The 16,120-nt window shown below is 42.3% G+C and overlaps 1 protein-coding gene across 5 annotated transcripts in view; it reads right to left on the bottom strand.

Annotated features, from left to right (window-relative positions):
• The window catches only part of PIKFYVE (phosphoinositide kinase, FYVE-type zinc finger containing), a 97,461-nt gene that overhangs the window by 54,938 nt on the left and 26,403 nt on the right, over positions 1-16,120 (bottom strand). For 4 of the 5 annotated variants that reach the window (XM_045033113.1, XM_045033112.1, XM_045033115.1 and 1 more), the window contains 6 exons: positions 14,267-14,405; positions 10,983-11,140; positions 9,739-9,850; positions 7,698-7,845; positions 7,044-7,211; positions 123-185 (listed from right to left, as the gene is read on the bottom strand). In XM_045033113.1, the coding sequence (XP_044889048.1) occupies positions 123-185; positions 7,044-7,211; positions 7,698-7,845; positions 9,739-9,850; positions 10,983-11,140; positions 14,267-14,405 (788 nt within the window). Of the gene's footprint in view, positions 1-122; positions 186-7,043; positions 7,212-7,697; positions 7,846-8,867; positions 8,998-9,738; positions 9,851-10,982; positions 11,141-14,266; positions 14,406-16,120 lie in introns of those variants that run through there. The other variant, XM_045033116.1, reaches the window with a different exon arrangement.

Here is a 16,120-nt window from a genome sequence, read left to right as displayed (position 1 = left end):
TCTCGCTAAGTGCCCTTAGAATTACTTTAACAAGCCAATGTTTAGCCCAGCTCTAACATCAATAGAAGCTTTCATAACTACATTACCCACTCACTAGAAAAAAGCATTTCCATTCATCTTACCCTTGATGAAAGCGTCACTTATTGAGATCATCTGTTGCCCTCCGTTGTCAGGATTCAAGTACTCTGAAAAGGAGAGAGCAGATGGAGATGGGAGGAGACAGAAAAATGACAGGTTATGCTGGCATGCCAGTATAATTATATTATGTACACACCCACACCATAAGAGAAAAATATTACTCATTTCAACATCTAGTCATTGCTGTAGCAACAACCTGATGAGCGGTCAAGACAAGAATATCCTCTCATGCTTGTTCTGTCAAGGCTCCAAAATGACAGCACAATACTGCTTAAAATTGTTCAGCAACCAACCTAACAGGGAGATTATACAAAATAAAAAAGTGTTGGGGGGGGGGGAATCTCCCTTCCCAAGTTACATGTGGCTAGTTTCCCCTCTACAGCTACACCTGGAATGTATTAAGTCTTTACTTGAGAGAGACTGTGGAGGTACCCAAACACAATGAGGAAGTAGGGCTCTTAATTTTTTTTAAGGCACACTAAAACCGAAGGTGTTCCCGCCCCCATGTATAACCTTAACTTTGTTCTCAGCTGCAGCTAACAGGCCCTTTATGAACAACTAGCTCTCTCATAGGAGGGAAAGAGCCACCTGGTTCCATGACTCTTCTCCATCAAAGAAAGACACATGCAACATGCTTTCCTTAAGAGCTAGAGGGGGGACATTTATGCCATACTTAAAATGGATTATGGTCAAAATGGAGAGAAGAAAAGGGGATAGTCAAAAATGTGTGCGCAGCACACAGTATGTATAAAGACATTTATCAGTTCACATACAGGTACATGCATATTATGAAGTGGCGGGTGTGTGTATATATAAATATAACAGGGGTGACCAAACTGTGGCTCGTGAGCAGCAGATGGCTTTTTTACAGTTAAAGTGTGGCTCGCGGAACCTCCACCCCCATTCTCCGCCTCCCAAACTGGGGGATAAGGAGCTTGGGGCTTCTGCCCTGTAGCGGGATGGTGGGGCTAGAGGCTTCTGCCACAGGTGACTGGTGCCTGCTGAAAGTGGGGGAGCACAATTTAAAGGTTCAGCTCCCCCCCACCCCCTCAGTAGCTTGAATTATTACCCTCCTGGCACACTCCCCTCTTACCCTCTGTGGCCCCTCCTTGCAGGTCCCAGATGTTAGCACCGCATGGGCGGGCAACAGCAAACAGCTGGAAGCTGCAGGGATGGTGGCTGCCTTAGCAGGGCGTGGAGAGGCAGCAGCAAAAGCAGCAGCTCTCCCTGCTGCTCCCAGTTGTTTGCTGCTGCCTCTGCTCACAGCTGCAGCTCCCAGTTTGCTGGGTCCAGCAGCTGCTGTGCAGGGAGAAGGCCCGGCAACACATGACTGAGTGAGGCCAGCAAACCCTAGCAAAAATGGAAGGGGAGGGGCGGGCATGTGACCCCATGTGCCTCCCCTCACACGTCACCTCTGGCAGCAGGGCGGGGGTGTCCTCGGGGCTCCGGGTCGCACCAGCTCTCAAACATCTGAAGATTGTCATATGTGGCTCTGTGGGTCAGCAAGTTTGGTCACCCTTGGTGTATAATACATGCATGCGTGTTGTGTAATACAAGATAGATACCGTATTTGTAATTACTTGTCAACTTGTTTGCCAAAATAAATAAATATATAAAAATAAAAATAAAAGTTTTCCAGGAAATATTTATCGACCAGTTGTAACCATCACATGTCAAGTTAGTAACTATATCCAGCTTTCACAAAACCAAAAACCAGCAATGCTGTTTAGAGGGGAAAAGTAGCACCCAATGACCCTAAGTCCCACATAAGCACCCCCAACATGACCACCACACTTCCCTCCTCCGCAAAAAAATCTTAACACTTCAAGACAAGAAGTGTTTTGCTCTGGGAGGACTGTGATGAGTGCACACTTCCAAGGCAGAGAAAAGTACAGAGCTAAATAAGACAACTGATAAAGCAGCAGAAATCTCAGAACTATGCCCTCATGAATGACAACACAAGTAAAACATTAAAGAGGGACATGGTCAACGTAAGTTGCATTTTTGTCTGGTAGTTTCCTAGCTGCTAGTGTTGTAAATACCCTCCCTCCCCCATTATTATTATTACTCTAGACCAGTGGTTTTCAACCTAAGAAACTATTCAACAACTTCAGTAATTCACACTTGAAAAGGGGTGGAAAGAGTTAAAACCAATCACAACAGCCATGGCCATTAGGAAGGATGAAGTGAGATCAGGAGGAGAGAGACAGCTTTTCTTCATTGCTACTGTAATCACTATAGATCACTAATAGCAATTTAAAATGTCTTAAAATCATCCTGCATTAGCAAACTGAATATATGCCATTTTCCTTTGGTGGTGATGGGCCCCCAGACAGGCAAGCCTGGGTTTGCCCTCACTCACCATACCCTGACCAAGACACCTGGGGACATTAGACTTCGAATAGTTCTACAAAAGCTTTGGTTAAAAACAGAAAAAAGCCACAAGACACCTTTTTATTATGGACTGACAACCCTCCTTTCCCCTGTTCCACTGCAATTGTATCCCTTTTACGTCTAACTACACAAATGTGAAAACTGCTCTGTATTGAAGAGAATCTGAAGAGAGAAATGTCAAAAACTGACATAGCATCTACAAGGTGAAGTCTCAAAATACCCCCCATTTTAAACAATGTAAAAAAAGTTTGCCTGTTGTAACACTAGTTCATTTTTAACCATTGAGCGGGTATTTCATTCGGTGAACACAAGAAGCGAACATAAACAAAAATGAACTTGATCATCATCAGTTTCACTTTCTGCCTTATAAATTAACAACCTGCTGCAGCATTTGGGCTGCACACCCTAGAAGTGAATGAAATTTGACTCCAAGGTTATCGTACTGGAATTTAGTTTCATGGAAGTGTCTGATATTACTGAGTCTTTAATACCCTCACAAAGACAAGTCCCTATACTGGGCACTGCAACAATTAGAATACCAGGTGGTTTCTAGTACATTATAGACTATTGCTCTACAGCTGTCCTCTGCAGTATACACCCTGCAATTTCCACCAGTCATAAGTAACTTTATATTGCAGAATTGATTACATACTACTTCGAACTGATGCTTTGTCCCTACTTTATAAGTCACAATCATGGGGAAAGGGGAGGTAGATTGTGTGAACAAACCGCCAAATTACTTCCTGGTGTAGGAGGGTGTGTCACCACCAGTTCTGCAAATTTTCTCACAGTAAGGAACACACTCACTACCATGCAAGATAACAGAAGATCCTGACTAAAACAAAGCCAGACTAATTCCCATCATTTTCATAAGGCAATGTCACAGTAGACTGCATCCAGCATCTATTAGCTGTTAAAGATTTGTCTGTGCGGGGATACTTCAGAAAATTTCCAAATTAGCTCATTAATTCCTTAGGAAGATTATTTTGGCAGAACAGCCACCAAGCAAGATTTACTTACAAGTGAGCTATAAACATGAGGTGGCAGTACACACATTTGACCTCTTCTATTTTAGCACTTTCCTTTTGTCATCATTCATGTTTTAGAGATCATCCATTTAATTCCCCTGAAAATACAGTACCGTTTCTCATGTCTTGACCAGCCTAGTTTTAGAAGCCTGGAACAATAGGACCAACACTCCATTCTCCAGTCCCCTTTGAGACTTTCACAGTCTCGCGTGAGTGTCAGGAAGGGTTTCTTGTCTAAAACATTTAAGTGTTTCCCTTTCCACTTTATCCCACAGCCTCCCCTAGAGGTTCTCACACTACAGGACAGGAACTATAAGTGTGTAGATAGAGTCACACAATTACTGGCTTCAAATGTTGTAGGCTATCTACTCCTAGTTAAACAATGCTGTACGCACGGAGCCTGATTCTGATCAACCTCGTGATAATTCCACCATCTTAGTGAAATTACTCTCACTTTTATATTGGTATAAAATTGCCTGGATATAAATTTACTTACACCAGAAATTAATGGAAAATTCCAGATTTGGTTACACAAGTTCCAGACACAGAGGAGCGCCATTAAATTCCCCTTCATCATGCAATGCTTGCCTAAAACAGCCCAAAACTACACTGATTTCTTTTGTACTGCCTGTAACCAGGCTTACCGTCCTTTAAGCCAAACTGCAGCCTGCTTCCTTGCACTTAGGAGGGGACTCACAGGTATAAATGAGACTCAACCATAGCCATACAGACTTGCACAGCCATATAGACTTACAATAGTGAGTTTCGTTCAGATTTACTGAATTCCAGGTTTCTCCCTCTTAATAAAAGGATCTTTTGAATTATTTCCCCCCCAGGTATATTAACTTCCACTTTGAGTCTCATTTTGTTGTTTCCAGCCCACCTTTTCTAATTCCGCAAGTGTCCCAGCTCCTCCCAGTTTAGATTCCCCCTACAGATTTCATTCCAGCGGTAATGCTAACTCTGCCCACAACCCATTGCAGATTTCTATCAACCCACTAATTCCTGTCCTTGGAAAGCAGATAAACGGCTGATTTGGCAAGTGATGTCTTTAATAATTCCGTAATCCTGGATGTTGTTCTTGGGCTCCCTCCCTCCTTCCTCCCCAACTAGCGTGCCTGGCTTATCTGCTTTGGTCAAACTTCACAACTCTATTGAAGAGTAACATGCTGAGGCTACAACACAGCAGAATCTACTTCCACAGTAAAGTTCTCTCAGATTGGAAGAGACCCTGACATTTTTTTTTGCCTTCCTCTGCAGCATGGGGCATGGGTCCCTTGCAGGTTTACATTAGTCATAAGTGTGGATTCTCTGTAACAAAGTCTTTAAACCATGACTTGAGGACTTCAGTAACTCAGCCAGAGGTTATGGGCCTATTATGTGATGTGGGGAGGGAGGAATAGCTCAGTGGTTTGAGCATTGGCCTGCTAAACCCAGGGTTGTGAGTTCAATCCTTGAGGGGGCCACTTAGGGAGCTGGGGCAAAAATCAGTACTTGGTCCTGCTAGTGAAGGCAGAGGGCTGGACTCGATGACCTTTCGAGTCTCTTCCAGTTCTAGGAGATATACCTATTATATTATATAGGAGTGAGTGGGTGAGGTTCTGTGACCTACAACATGCAATAGGTCAGACTAGATGACATGAAGGGCCCTTCTGACCTTAAAGTCTATGAGTCTAACACACACAAAATTTAGGACTATGCAAAAAAAATAATACCAATGGAAATAAAAATCCCACAGACCACCCAGGATCACATTTTCCTATCAGTTTATAATGGGTAGATAATGACAAATGTGATATTCATCAGCATGACAGGAACATAAAGATACAGCTTCCAGAGAATTGAAGATAATCTAGCCCACACTGTTCTGTGCACACTTTTTTTTTCAGAAGTGGAAAGCAAGGAAAGGAGAGATGAGAAACATCTGCATCAGCAATTTCCAAGATCTCAGAGCTCTGCGGTGGGAACACTCTTTCCTTTTAGGTTTATTCCTGACTGCTCCAGGTACTGTATACCGTGAATTAGATGGCTTATCTTTGATTCCAGTTGTGTGCACTTGCTCTCAAATATCTAGCTTGAATACACTGAAGAAGGTACAGTGGACAACATTTTCAAGCTTAAATGCCTTAAATTAGGAACCAGATAGTAAGCTGTGCCCATAATGGTCAGTGAAGTCAACGGACGTGGCTGATAATCTTTTGAGGGGAAGAAGGTGGGGTCATAACATCCGGCAAAACTAAGCTATTATCTAATATAAGGCACTCAGCTTTTGAAAGCGCCTTCTGCACTTTCATTTTTACAATACACATTTTCCTTTCCTTCTGGACAGGCTTTAGCAGGTACTGGCAGTGCCGGTCGTAGATACTGGAATTTAAGATTAACACACACTATTTTTCACCCTTCCCACTGCTAAAGGGGCTTTTTCATTTTTTGGTTGCTAACAGTTGCCCCCTCAAACTCATTTTAGGCTGAAGCTTCCAGTATTCTCTGTCCAACTCAAGCTCTTCTGTCCTAATTCACCCCAACAGAAACTTTTCTGTTGTATTTACCCTGACAACTGAGGGATGCACTCATTAGGAACATCCCAATTAAAGATGCTCTACTCTGCTAGTGAACCTTACAAGAACTGTGGACAGACTCCATAATCAAAGACTTTTAAATGCCCATTCGAAGAAACTAAGGATAGGAATCTGCAAAGCGGTTGAAGCTGCAGGTAAGGGAAGGGAAAACAGAAATAAAGAGTCACCCCAGCATTTAAAGGAGCACCACCATTATTTTCAAACAAAAACAGTGGGCCAGTTTTTGTTTCAGTCCGCCATAGTCTGGTTCACAATATACTATAACAGAATGGGAGAATAAGGGATATTTTCAAATAGATTTCACTTGCCTTTTCACATTCCAATTTAGCATTCATTTATAGAAGAGATTTAAAAGTTACTCAGCAACTTGACGATTAGATTTGTTAATCAATGCATTTTATAAAAGGATAATTGGTCCAACAGTGGTAAACTGATGAAAAGAGGTGGAGAATTTAAATTCATCACTAATGGAGAATTTAAAAAAAAGAGATTGCCACTGTTTTTGTTGTTGTTGTTTAAAATAATCAGATCTTAAATTGGATAGATGGGAATCTTCTTGGAACACACACTTAGGATGTTATCCCAGTTAGCTGAACAAGACAATATGCCTGGAACTGCCATGCTGTGAAAGGAGAGAGGAGGAATCATTGTATCCTCCGACTGCAAAGAGAAAAACCACACAAGAAGTTGCACACTCTTCAGAGAAGGTGGCATAGTTGGTTTATTCTGAGCACCCTGACAAAGGTAATAGTGTCAGGAGGAAGTATGCAGCGGGCTAACTAAAAAGATCTCTTACATATACACACCCATCAACAAGACAGCTACAGGTAGTAGTGTCTAAACACATCAGTGTCAGGGCACCGCTCTCCATCATGTGCAACTCCAGCTGGTGACTACCTCATACCTTTTTGGTCGGCAGGGTGAGGGGGCACATGTGGGTACTTGGAGTGCTTCTTGATATGGAAGTTCACGTTGTCCAGCTCCACGTTCAGGTTGATGGAAGCGGCTGAGTCACTGTCCATTGCGGACTGGAAGCTGCTGACTGATGTGCGCTTGCTAGGGCTGGCGGAGTCTTTTAATGTTGGGTAAGGGGGAAGATACAGGGAGGAAAGGGGTTCAAATGGGTATCATGAGAGTATTGGAGAGGAGAAAAATTGTCTTTAATACATAAAGCCCAGTGTACAATACTAAAGGGAAACAGTATTTTCAGGTCTTAAATATGTACACTTCAAGATAAGATTAAGTGTTGGATAGAAGTTCTATAGATATATTTTAAAACCCAAGTGAACATTAGGACAGTGTCTGTCTTGATATCCCAATCTAGCCTGTCTGCTACTGTAATCCAGAGAGTTTATACTAATTTAGAAACATCAAGTCTTGCAAACTGATTAGAAAATACTGTATCTACCACAAGAAACAGGAGGACTAGTGAGGTTTTAGTTTACTTGGAACCTTACAGCTACTACCAGCAAAGCAGGACATTCACTTCCATTACACGCACACACAAAGAGTTATGCTAATTTGTCATGTGAAGATGGAAGAGTCAGTTGAAACTCACTGGCCAAGTTATCCTCCCCTTCGTCAGCAATCTGTTCCGTGTCACTGTCATCAAACTTGATGTCTTTGAACCAGGATGGCTCGGAGTGCCCCTCCACGGAGTTCACCGAATCACTGTCTGGAGAGGGGGTTTCTGAGAACTCTGTGCTCTGGGAGATCAGGAAAAGAGAAAGTAAATTTATTCTTCAGCCCTACTGGGATGTTAAGCTGCTTTAGAAAGGCACTATTATGCACTGATCAAAACAGCAACAGCTTACATTTCTATTGTGTCTTGCAGCCTGAAGCACTTCACAAAAGTAAATGTATGCATACAGTGGGATCAACTTATCCCTCAACCACCCACCACTTGAGGGGAGGCAGCAACTGTTTAGGACAGGAAGCGAGTACCTCTTTACTCTGCCATCAGTCTTTGCTTCTTCCCCCATGCATCTCACCCCACACTCACAAGTCAATCATGTTTGAGTAAGGCAAATGAAAGACTTGCAAGTTTTCTATTTGCCCCACACAACACGTTAAGAGCCTGCACAGATTTGAGTGCTAGGACTAGAGCACAGGGGTTTGCCAAAGTCTATCCTTTGCCCCCATAAGCTGACCATGCTGATCTGGGAGACGGGCATGCACTTTTAGCCCCTTGAGCAATTCTGTGACTGAAAATTATCAAGTGATGGGGAGCTAATAGAGTCAGTCAAAAACCGATTCAGCGAAAGCCAGGTTCGACCCTCTAAATCAAGAGAGAAACTATTGTGAAGCAAAGCCTTGGGATCTGATAGCAGGGAATCCCAGAGAGCCCACAGCAACTCCAATCTACCCCCACCAGATGGCATATTTTTTTTTCACCAAAGGAATTGCAGTTCTAGATAGAATTCCCTCCTGTGAAACTAATGCAATTGCTGCAATACAAATTCACTGACATCACTTTAACTCCACTGAATTCAATGGAGTTACTCCCAATTTATACAAAAATAGACAAGATATGAGTCAGATGCGACTTCCTACTGACTTTACACACTACAGGATCAGAGATCATACAAGAGCATGACCAGTAAATCATGAGTTAATCATGAATTTCACACTATATACAACCAACTATAACTTAAAACTTTCTATTTCTTGAATGTTAGACGTCATTGCATTAATTAAGACAATAACTAATGGTATTGGCAGATCTTACCCCTCAGCATATCTCAAGCAGGACCATGCCAGAGCCCAGACAGCATCTTCAGTCACTGACAAACCTCTCCTTTTCTGGGGCCCTGACTTTCTCTTTCTCCACACTGCAATTTAGGCTCAGAATAAAGAGACCATTTATATAATCAGGGTGGCGAAACCCTTTATGCAAAGTCTCCAGATACTTTACTGGCAACAATAAGTGAATTAGGGAATTCAATCTCTTCCTAAACCCATCAACTTCTTTTGACCAGGAATTAAGTAATTCATTTCCCAAAACATTGTCTAAGAGTTGGAATGATGCTGTATTTTTTAAGTCTTTATGAAGACCTTGTCAAAGATGTCATTGTTCAAAGAGACAATGGCCCATTCCGGGTAAAGCTACACACTTTATCACAAGTGATATCTACTCCTAGAGTGTGACAGCTGTTCGGAATACTGGCTATGCTATTCAGAAGCCACACTGGAATGTGCTTACCATTGTGATTTTAGACTTTTGTTGATGCAGTCAGAGATTTCAGAATCCCTCCTCCTTTTTAACTTAATATAGGTGTGGCCACCCTTTCTCCTCGCAGAGGAAGCATCACAGTTTCCTTGCCTGACCTAGTTTTCTCTATGACCTTAACTCAATTAGTTTACATTAGTGGATTAATGAGATTAAGAATATTTCCACACACTCACAAAACAGGACAGACCCACCCGGCATAGGGACAGCACCAAGAGTACAGAGAACGTGAGGCAAGACTCAAGCTAGGCCTAGATCTCTTGAAACCTAGGAGCTAGCAGAGCGTACAGAGGAAGGAGAGATTGACAACAGCTCCCCAGCCACAACTGAGTCGCCATTCCAATGGCAGCTAGAAAAGAGGTTTCTGTACCTGTAGTGGTCTGTACAGAGCATATTCATCTCTAAAAATTTGATCATGGTGACTGACACAATCCAGCCAGCGTCCATCTACCAGTGCTTGTCCTATTGCGATGGCTTGAGCTCTAAGGGCAGAATACAAGACAGGCGAGTATTAAGAGTCTGGTTATAAGTGTGTATGGTTTACAGTACAGACTTTTACCCAAAAAAGCTTGACTAGACACCATGTAATTTAGCTCTCCTTTATTTTTCACTATTTCTTCGAGAAAAGGTACTTAGAGACAATTTGGTGAGGCAGTGGATTGAATACATGACTAGAGCCAGGAATGCAAGCGTTCCCTACATGTTTGGCTGTTGACTTTTTGGAGCTGCTGATCACCCCTAACTCCTTGCTGTAGGTACTCAGCACCGCTGAAGACTCAGGCCCATGCTGTGCAGGCTTGAATCATTTTGATTCCTGCCCCTCTTAACTCAGCAAGACGGAGATAATCCTTTACAAGCCCTCAGCACTGCAAGGCAAATGTATAGTGCTATACGGGGATGGTAAGCTGTCACATTGCAGACCCAGTTATCCCTAGTTCCTGGGAACATGCAAAGCCTACAAATATAGTTAGGGGGGTCCTGAACCCCACCCCCAGGCCAGCCAGCTATAGCAGCAAGGCTGTGTTCGTGCAGCTAAGAAACACAACTGCAATATCCATGCAGCACAGCTGATCTGATCTTTTGTTTACGGAGGTTACATTACTTAAAAGCGGAGACTATCACTAAGGCATCTACCCAAAAGGCATGGCTTAATTCAACCAACATTAGGAACCCTTTAAGAATGAGCTGATCAGCACTTATGAAACAAACAAAGCACAGTGTTCCAAGAACAGTGACATTCTTAACTATAGTGTAGTGCCAGTTTTAGTGATTACCATTCTCTCACTATCCCCTCTGCCCACGTCAGTCTGCTACTCCCATTCTGCCCCCTCCCCACACCCCAACTACCTTTCCCTCTCACTGGGAAACTCCATTCCCTTGGGCTAGTCGTCTGCCCTAGCTTCTGATTCTACTTACCCCTTCATTAGGTTATGTGCTGTCAGAATTGGCAAATGAGTTAAAGACATTCTTTACCTTGTTCAGAGGAAAGGAGGAGATTAGAGTCTCATTTCCTCTTTCTCCTCTCCATCCACTGATACACACACCAACCAACACCTACAATTGAGTGCAATGGAAGATGGGTTTAATTTAAGCATTTTTAAATATCAAGAATACCTTGTGGTAATGTGCCCATTTCTGATGAGCCAGTTGACTAGTTCCTTTCCCACAATGCAGTTGGGATGTGTCCGCAGCCAATAGCGGTGGTCCTGAAATTCCATCCCACTATTGTGATGGCAAATTTTCTTCCACAAATCCTTCAACTGGACAGAGTCCTGTGTGAGAGAGAGTCAGTTACAAAGTGTTTTTAAAAGACTAGCTCAAGCCTTTAAATTGGCTCCTATATCCAGTAATGAGAGTAAAATCGAAAGTGTTATACACTGCTTCTCTAGAAGCAAATGCATAACAGCTGCTATTTAAGTCCTTTCTTTTACAGCAAATGATCCTATAAACTGAGAATGAGGCAGCAGCCACAGACTAATACCAAAGATCAGTTCAGAAAGAAGCAAGGGAAGAATTTTTAAAGTAATGTTTTATACATACACAGTGAGCTTTTGCATTGTTTGACTGTAAGTCATGCAAGTGCTTTCCTAGCACTAAATCTACCATGCTGAACTCCCTCTTCCAGCCCCCTGGAACTGGGGGCTATGTAGAACACCAAGGAACACTGATGCTTTTTTCAGGTAAAGCAATAAATGCTCTTTGAGCATTCTATGCTGTTGACCTGAATGCTGCACTCAAGCCTGTTTCAGAGCTCTCTTTGGTCAACTAGTTAAGGAGATCCCTTTCAGAATGATGCTTTCTATGTTGCCATTTTGTTCAAGTAACTTCTACCATCCCATTTCTATGAACGAATGCCTCTCCACCATCTCCACTTATTGTCTGTTGGACAATTGAGAGGCCAATCACACCACCTCATCCCTACCTCCAATCTTCTCTACCCCATTCTGAATCTTTAAGGTTCAGGCCTCCATCCATTTTGATGCAAACACTCCTTTCCCAGTACTTCCACCTCCATAAGAGTAGCCATGGCTGGGAAATCAAAGCTAGTTTTCTGCATGGTAAGACACCTCTAGGACCTCACTTTACAGTTAACATAACCAACGGCCCAGAACATCCATGAACAGAATTTCCACACACCCCACGATTCAGGTTCTCTCCACAGATTTCTGGTGCTAGACAACTCTGAATCACAGGGTCTGATGTACTGGCTAGTTACACTACAACTTTGAATCATGTGGTCATAAAACCTCCTGACACTAGCATGGCTGTAGCCTAGCTAACATTTACATTGGTCCTGGCTATGTCTCTGCAGCCAGAACAGCTCTTTGGCACCAACACACCCAGATAGTGCGCTTATCTTTGCGGATGATGTTCCAGTCATTTGAAATGACGTGCACCACAAGAAAAGATCTGCAGATGTTGAACCAACCCAAAGAGGAAGAGAGGGGAGAATTGGGATTGTTTCTTTAGTTGCTACTACGTGATGCATAAAGTTAGCCTAAAGAAGTGTAGGGGTTTTTTTTCCCCCAGAAGACAATGTAAACATACAGAACCAGTAGAATTATGACATTAATTATCAAGAAAACAGAGAGGAAGTGATTTTCATTTAGACTTCAAGGGTTTTTATTTTTAATCTCTGTTTAGGACTGTTTTTAGGGTTTTATGTTAAAAACCCTTCAAACAAAGGGCTAAAAAATGCTCACAAGACATACTGATATTTTCAAGAACAAGACTAGATGTAATGTTCCTGATATTTTGTGTGTGTGTATATGTGTGTGTGTGTGTGTGTGTGTGTGTGTGTGTGTGTGTGTGTGTGTGTGTGTCACACACACACAAAAACAAACTAAAAAAAAAAAGCCAGGACTCCACCACATGCCTCTTCATACACAATAAAGAAATCCAGTTCCTCACCCCTTTGAAAATTCAAGTAACTGAATGATTTATCAAATCTGATCAGCACTCCTCTCCTCTCATCCTTTTGCTGAGATGACAAGTTTGCCAGGAAAGTTCGGTTTCTTTAGGATCTCCCCCCCCCCCCTTCCAAAAAAACCAAAGTCTATGATTTTAACCCAGTTTTGTGTGCACGTTTACTATATCTACCCCCAGCAATTTCTACCCCCCGTCCCTCCTTGGCTTCATCTTACAGGAAACTGGTCCCACTGATTGGTTGACTCCAGTTCTATGCACCCCATGCTAGCCTCTCCAGTGCACTGCATGTTCTGGGTCGTCAGCTACAAAGCACTTCACTCCTGCCATGGCGGGAGTATATAAAATTTGATCCAGTAGCAATTCAGTCATCTTAATATTGCCTTCTGTTTTAGACTGAAATCAAGTGGCAGAACAGTTTAACACTTTAAACTCTAGGATTTTAGCTTGTAGATTATGGAAGCGTGCACGGATTTCATTCAGAATTCTAGTGCTCCTGGACCTTGTCACAAACACTCCCCCTTCTCAAGCAAAGGCCATTACCTTTTTATCATAGTACAGTCAACTCAATGCACCACATAAGAGTATCATGACCTGACAAGGACTCAGGACAGTTCCTGTATTGCAATAAGCAATTATGACATCCTAAATTATTGCATAAAAAACAACAATTCTAAAAATCAGATCTAAAGTGAAGCGAAGACAGACTATTTTGTCCCAAGCTGTATTTGTAATGTTTAGGATCTTATTCAGTCTAGGGGACAGAGACACTGTCCCTCTACTCTCCCCAACACTCCTCTGCAGAGCATATCTGCTACAGCATTCTCCTTCCTCAAAGGAAGAAATTGTCTCATTACCAAGCTTGCTTCAATGTGGAAGCTCTACAATAAAAAGGTGAGCCACCACCAAACATCAAATTCTGCCCTTACATATGCAATCCACAGGGAGACAGGGCTAGTACAAGATTTGACCTTGTTGGCTTTGAATGGGAATAGAAATCCAGAAAGATTCAGCACTAGTTATGCAGTTTGGACAATTTTAAATGAAACATCTCCCCCCTCCCTCCATTTTGACTGACTTTATTTTATTAACGTTAGGTATGTCAACCGGGGCTGGAGTGTCTCTTAGTTTTATGTAGTATTTCTCACAACGCACACATAACAGAATGTTTTATAACAGGATTTCTCCAGAGTGCTGTGCTACTGGTGTTGATTACTTTTCTGGAATAAATACATTAGTGCTACTTCCTATGAGAAAAGTTACATTAACTCTGCAAGCAAAGCAGATGGGGAGAAGGACAAATTTCAAACCTTCTAACATTAGCTGTGGTCTCTACAATAGGAAAAAAAAAACTAAAGGATCATAAAAGAAAAAAAAGAGCCACAAGATGTACCGCAAGGAAAGCATTAGAAAGACAGACACACGTAACACATCACTATCACAATGGAAGATGACAAAAATCTAGTTTGTACCAGAAGAATTTTGCGCTCATCCTCATTGGTCTCTGTTTTCAAATACGTGCGATTAGGCTGGGGACTAACGGATGTCTCATATGCAGGCACCATGGGTGAACCAGAGCGATCCAGTGACAGGTTAGTAATGCTGGCCGATCTGGAGAGAGAAAGAGAAACAATGCTTACAGTCTGCAAACCCCTCATAAACAAAACTTTATCAGAACAGGCTGTGACCTTACAACATGCTTCAAGAATCTTTAAGCAATGTGCTAGCACACAATAGCTTTCCAAACCAGCACTTAAAGGGTCATTCCCCACCTCTCCCAAATTAAGATGGCTGCAATACTGGAAACATTACAATGATGTTATGCTGAAAGAGATTCCATGGAATCTCTATATTATAAAATAAGTTACCAGGCAAAATAGTTCATATCGAACAGCTTCACAGCAGAAGGAATCTTTGAGCCAAGTGTTTTTTTCCTCCCCATAACGATACGGGGTATGGGGGGGGGGGCGGAGGAAGAGAAATCAACCTTGGACCCAACTGTTTCCAAACACTGGGTCAAGTGAATAGCACTGGCCAAACCGGACAGTCTGTACGCAAAGGAATAAATGGACACAAATCAGATGTTTAGAATTCTAACATTCAAAAAACCAGTCGCAGAACACGTCAAGCTCCCTGGACACTCAATTACAGATCTAAAAGTCGCAATTCTTCAACAAAAAACTTCAAAAACAGACTTCAACGAGAAACTACAGAACTGGAATTAATTTGCAGACTAGACACCATTAAATTAGGCTTGAATGAAGACTGGGAGTGGATGGGTCATTACACAAAGTAAAAACTATTTCCTCATGCTAATTTTTCCCCTACTGTTACTCACACCTTCTTGTCAACTGTTTGAAATGGGCCATCCTGATTATCACTACAAAAGTTCTCTCTCTCTCGCTGATAATAGCCCACCTTAATTGATTAGTCTCGTTAGAGTTGATATGGCAACACATTTCTTCATGTTGTGTGTGTGTCTATATATCTTCCTACTGTACTTTCCACTGTATGCATCTGATGAAGTGGGTTTTAGCCCACAAAAGCTTATGCCCAAATAAATTTGTTAGTCTCTAAGGTGCCACAAGGACTCCTCGTTCTTTTTACAAAATGGCAATGCATTTGCTTTTTGTAACTACATAATAGATCCTCTTCTCCAACATCCCACAGCTTTGGGAAGCCTCTTAGAGCAACCCAGAGTATATTTTATCTTCTCTTCCCTATCCACCTCACAGTAATGCATTTTGAAATGAGAGTTCTCTATGGGGACAATACCCAACATAGGCTAGTTTTAAAAAAGTGATTTGAAACAGGTTCCTGGCAGGGTTTTGGTTTGTTTTTTGGGAGGGGCAAGAACTGTGCAACTTGTGCAGTTGTCCTCTCTTTTAGGCATTGCCATCTTTTAGTGCATTAAGTTTTTTCCAGGAATAAGCTATGGATTATAGGACAGATAGTGAACAAATTCAGGCTGGAAACAAGCTTAATTTTAAGAGAGCTGGACCACTTTATAAGTGGTACTTGTAGGGATGCTTCTGACAGTGTGGGGCAGGGCTTCACAGCTCTGAGGGGTCCCATCTGGTTCACGTTAGATATCCTCAAACTCTCATGCTTCAGGTCACCTGCAGAGGTCAGGAAGGAATTATCTCCCTTCCCCCTCCCCAGTGTATTCTGGGGTTTCTTGGTCTCCTTCTGAAACATCAGAGATACCACAGCTGGAGATAGTAAACTGGATAAGGTGGGCCAGTGCTCTGAGCCAAGCTTCCTCTCAGGTGCTTGGCTGGCTGGTTCTTGCTCACATGCTCAGGCTCTAACTAATTGTCATATAT

Source organism: Mauremys mutica, chromosome 10 (assembly GCF_020497125.1).
Source record: "Mauremys mutica isolate MM-2020 ecotype Southern chromosome 10, ASM2049712v1, whole genome shotgun sequence".
In the NCBI taxonomy this organism is placed as follows: Eukaryota; Metazoa; Chordata; order Testudines; family Geoemydidae; genus Mauremys; species Mauremys mutica.
Note: the sequence above shows the minus strand (reverse complement) of the source record. Positions and strands in the feature narration are given on the sequence as shown.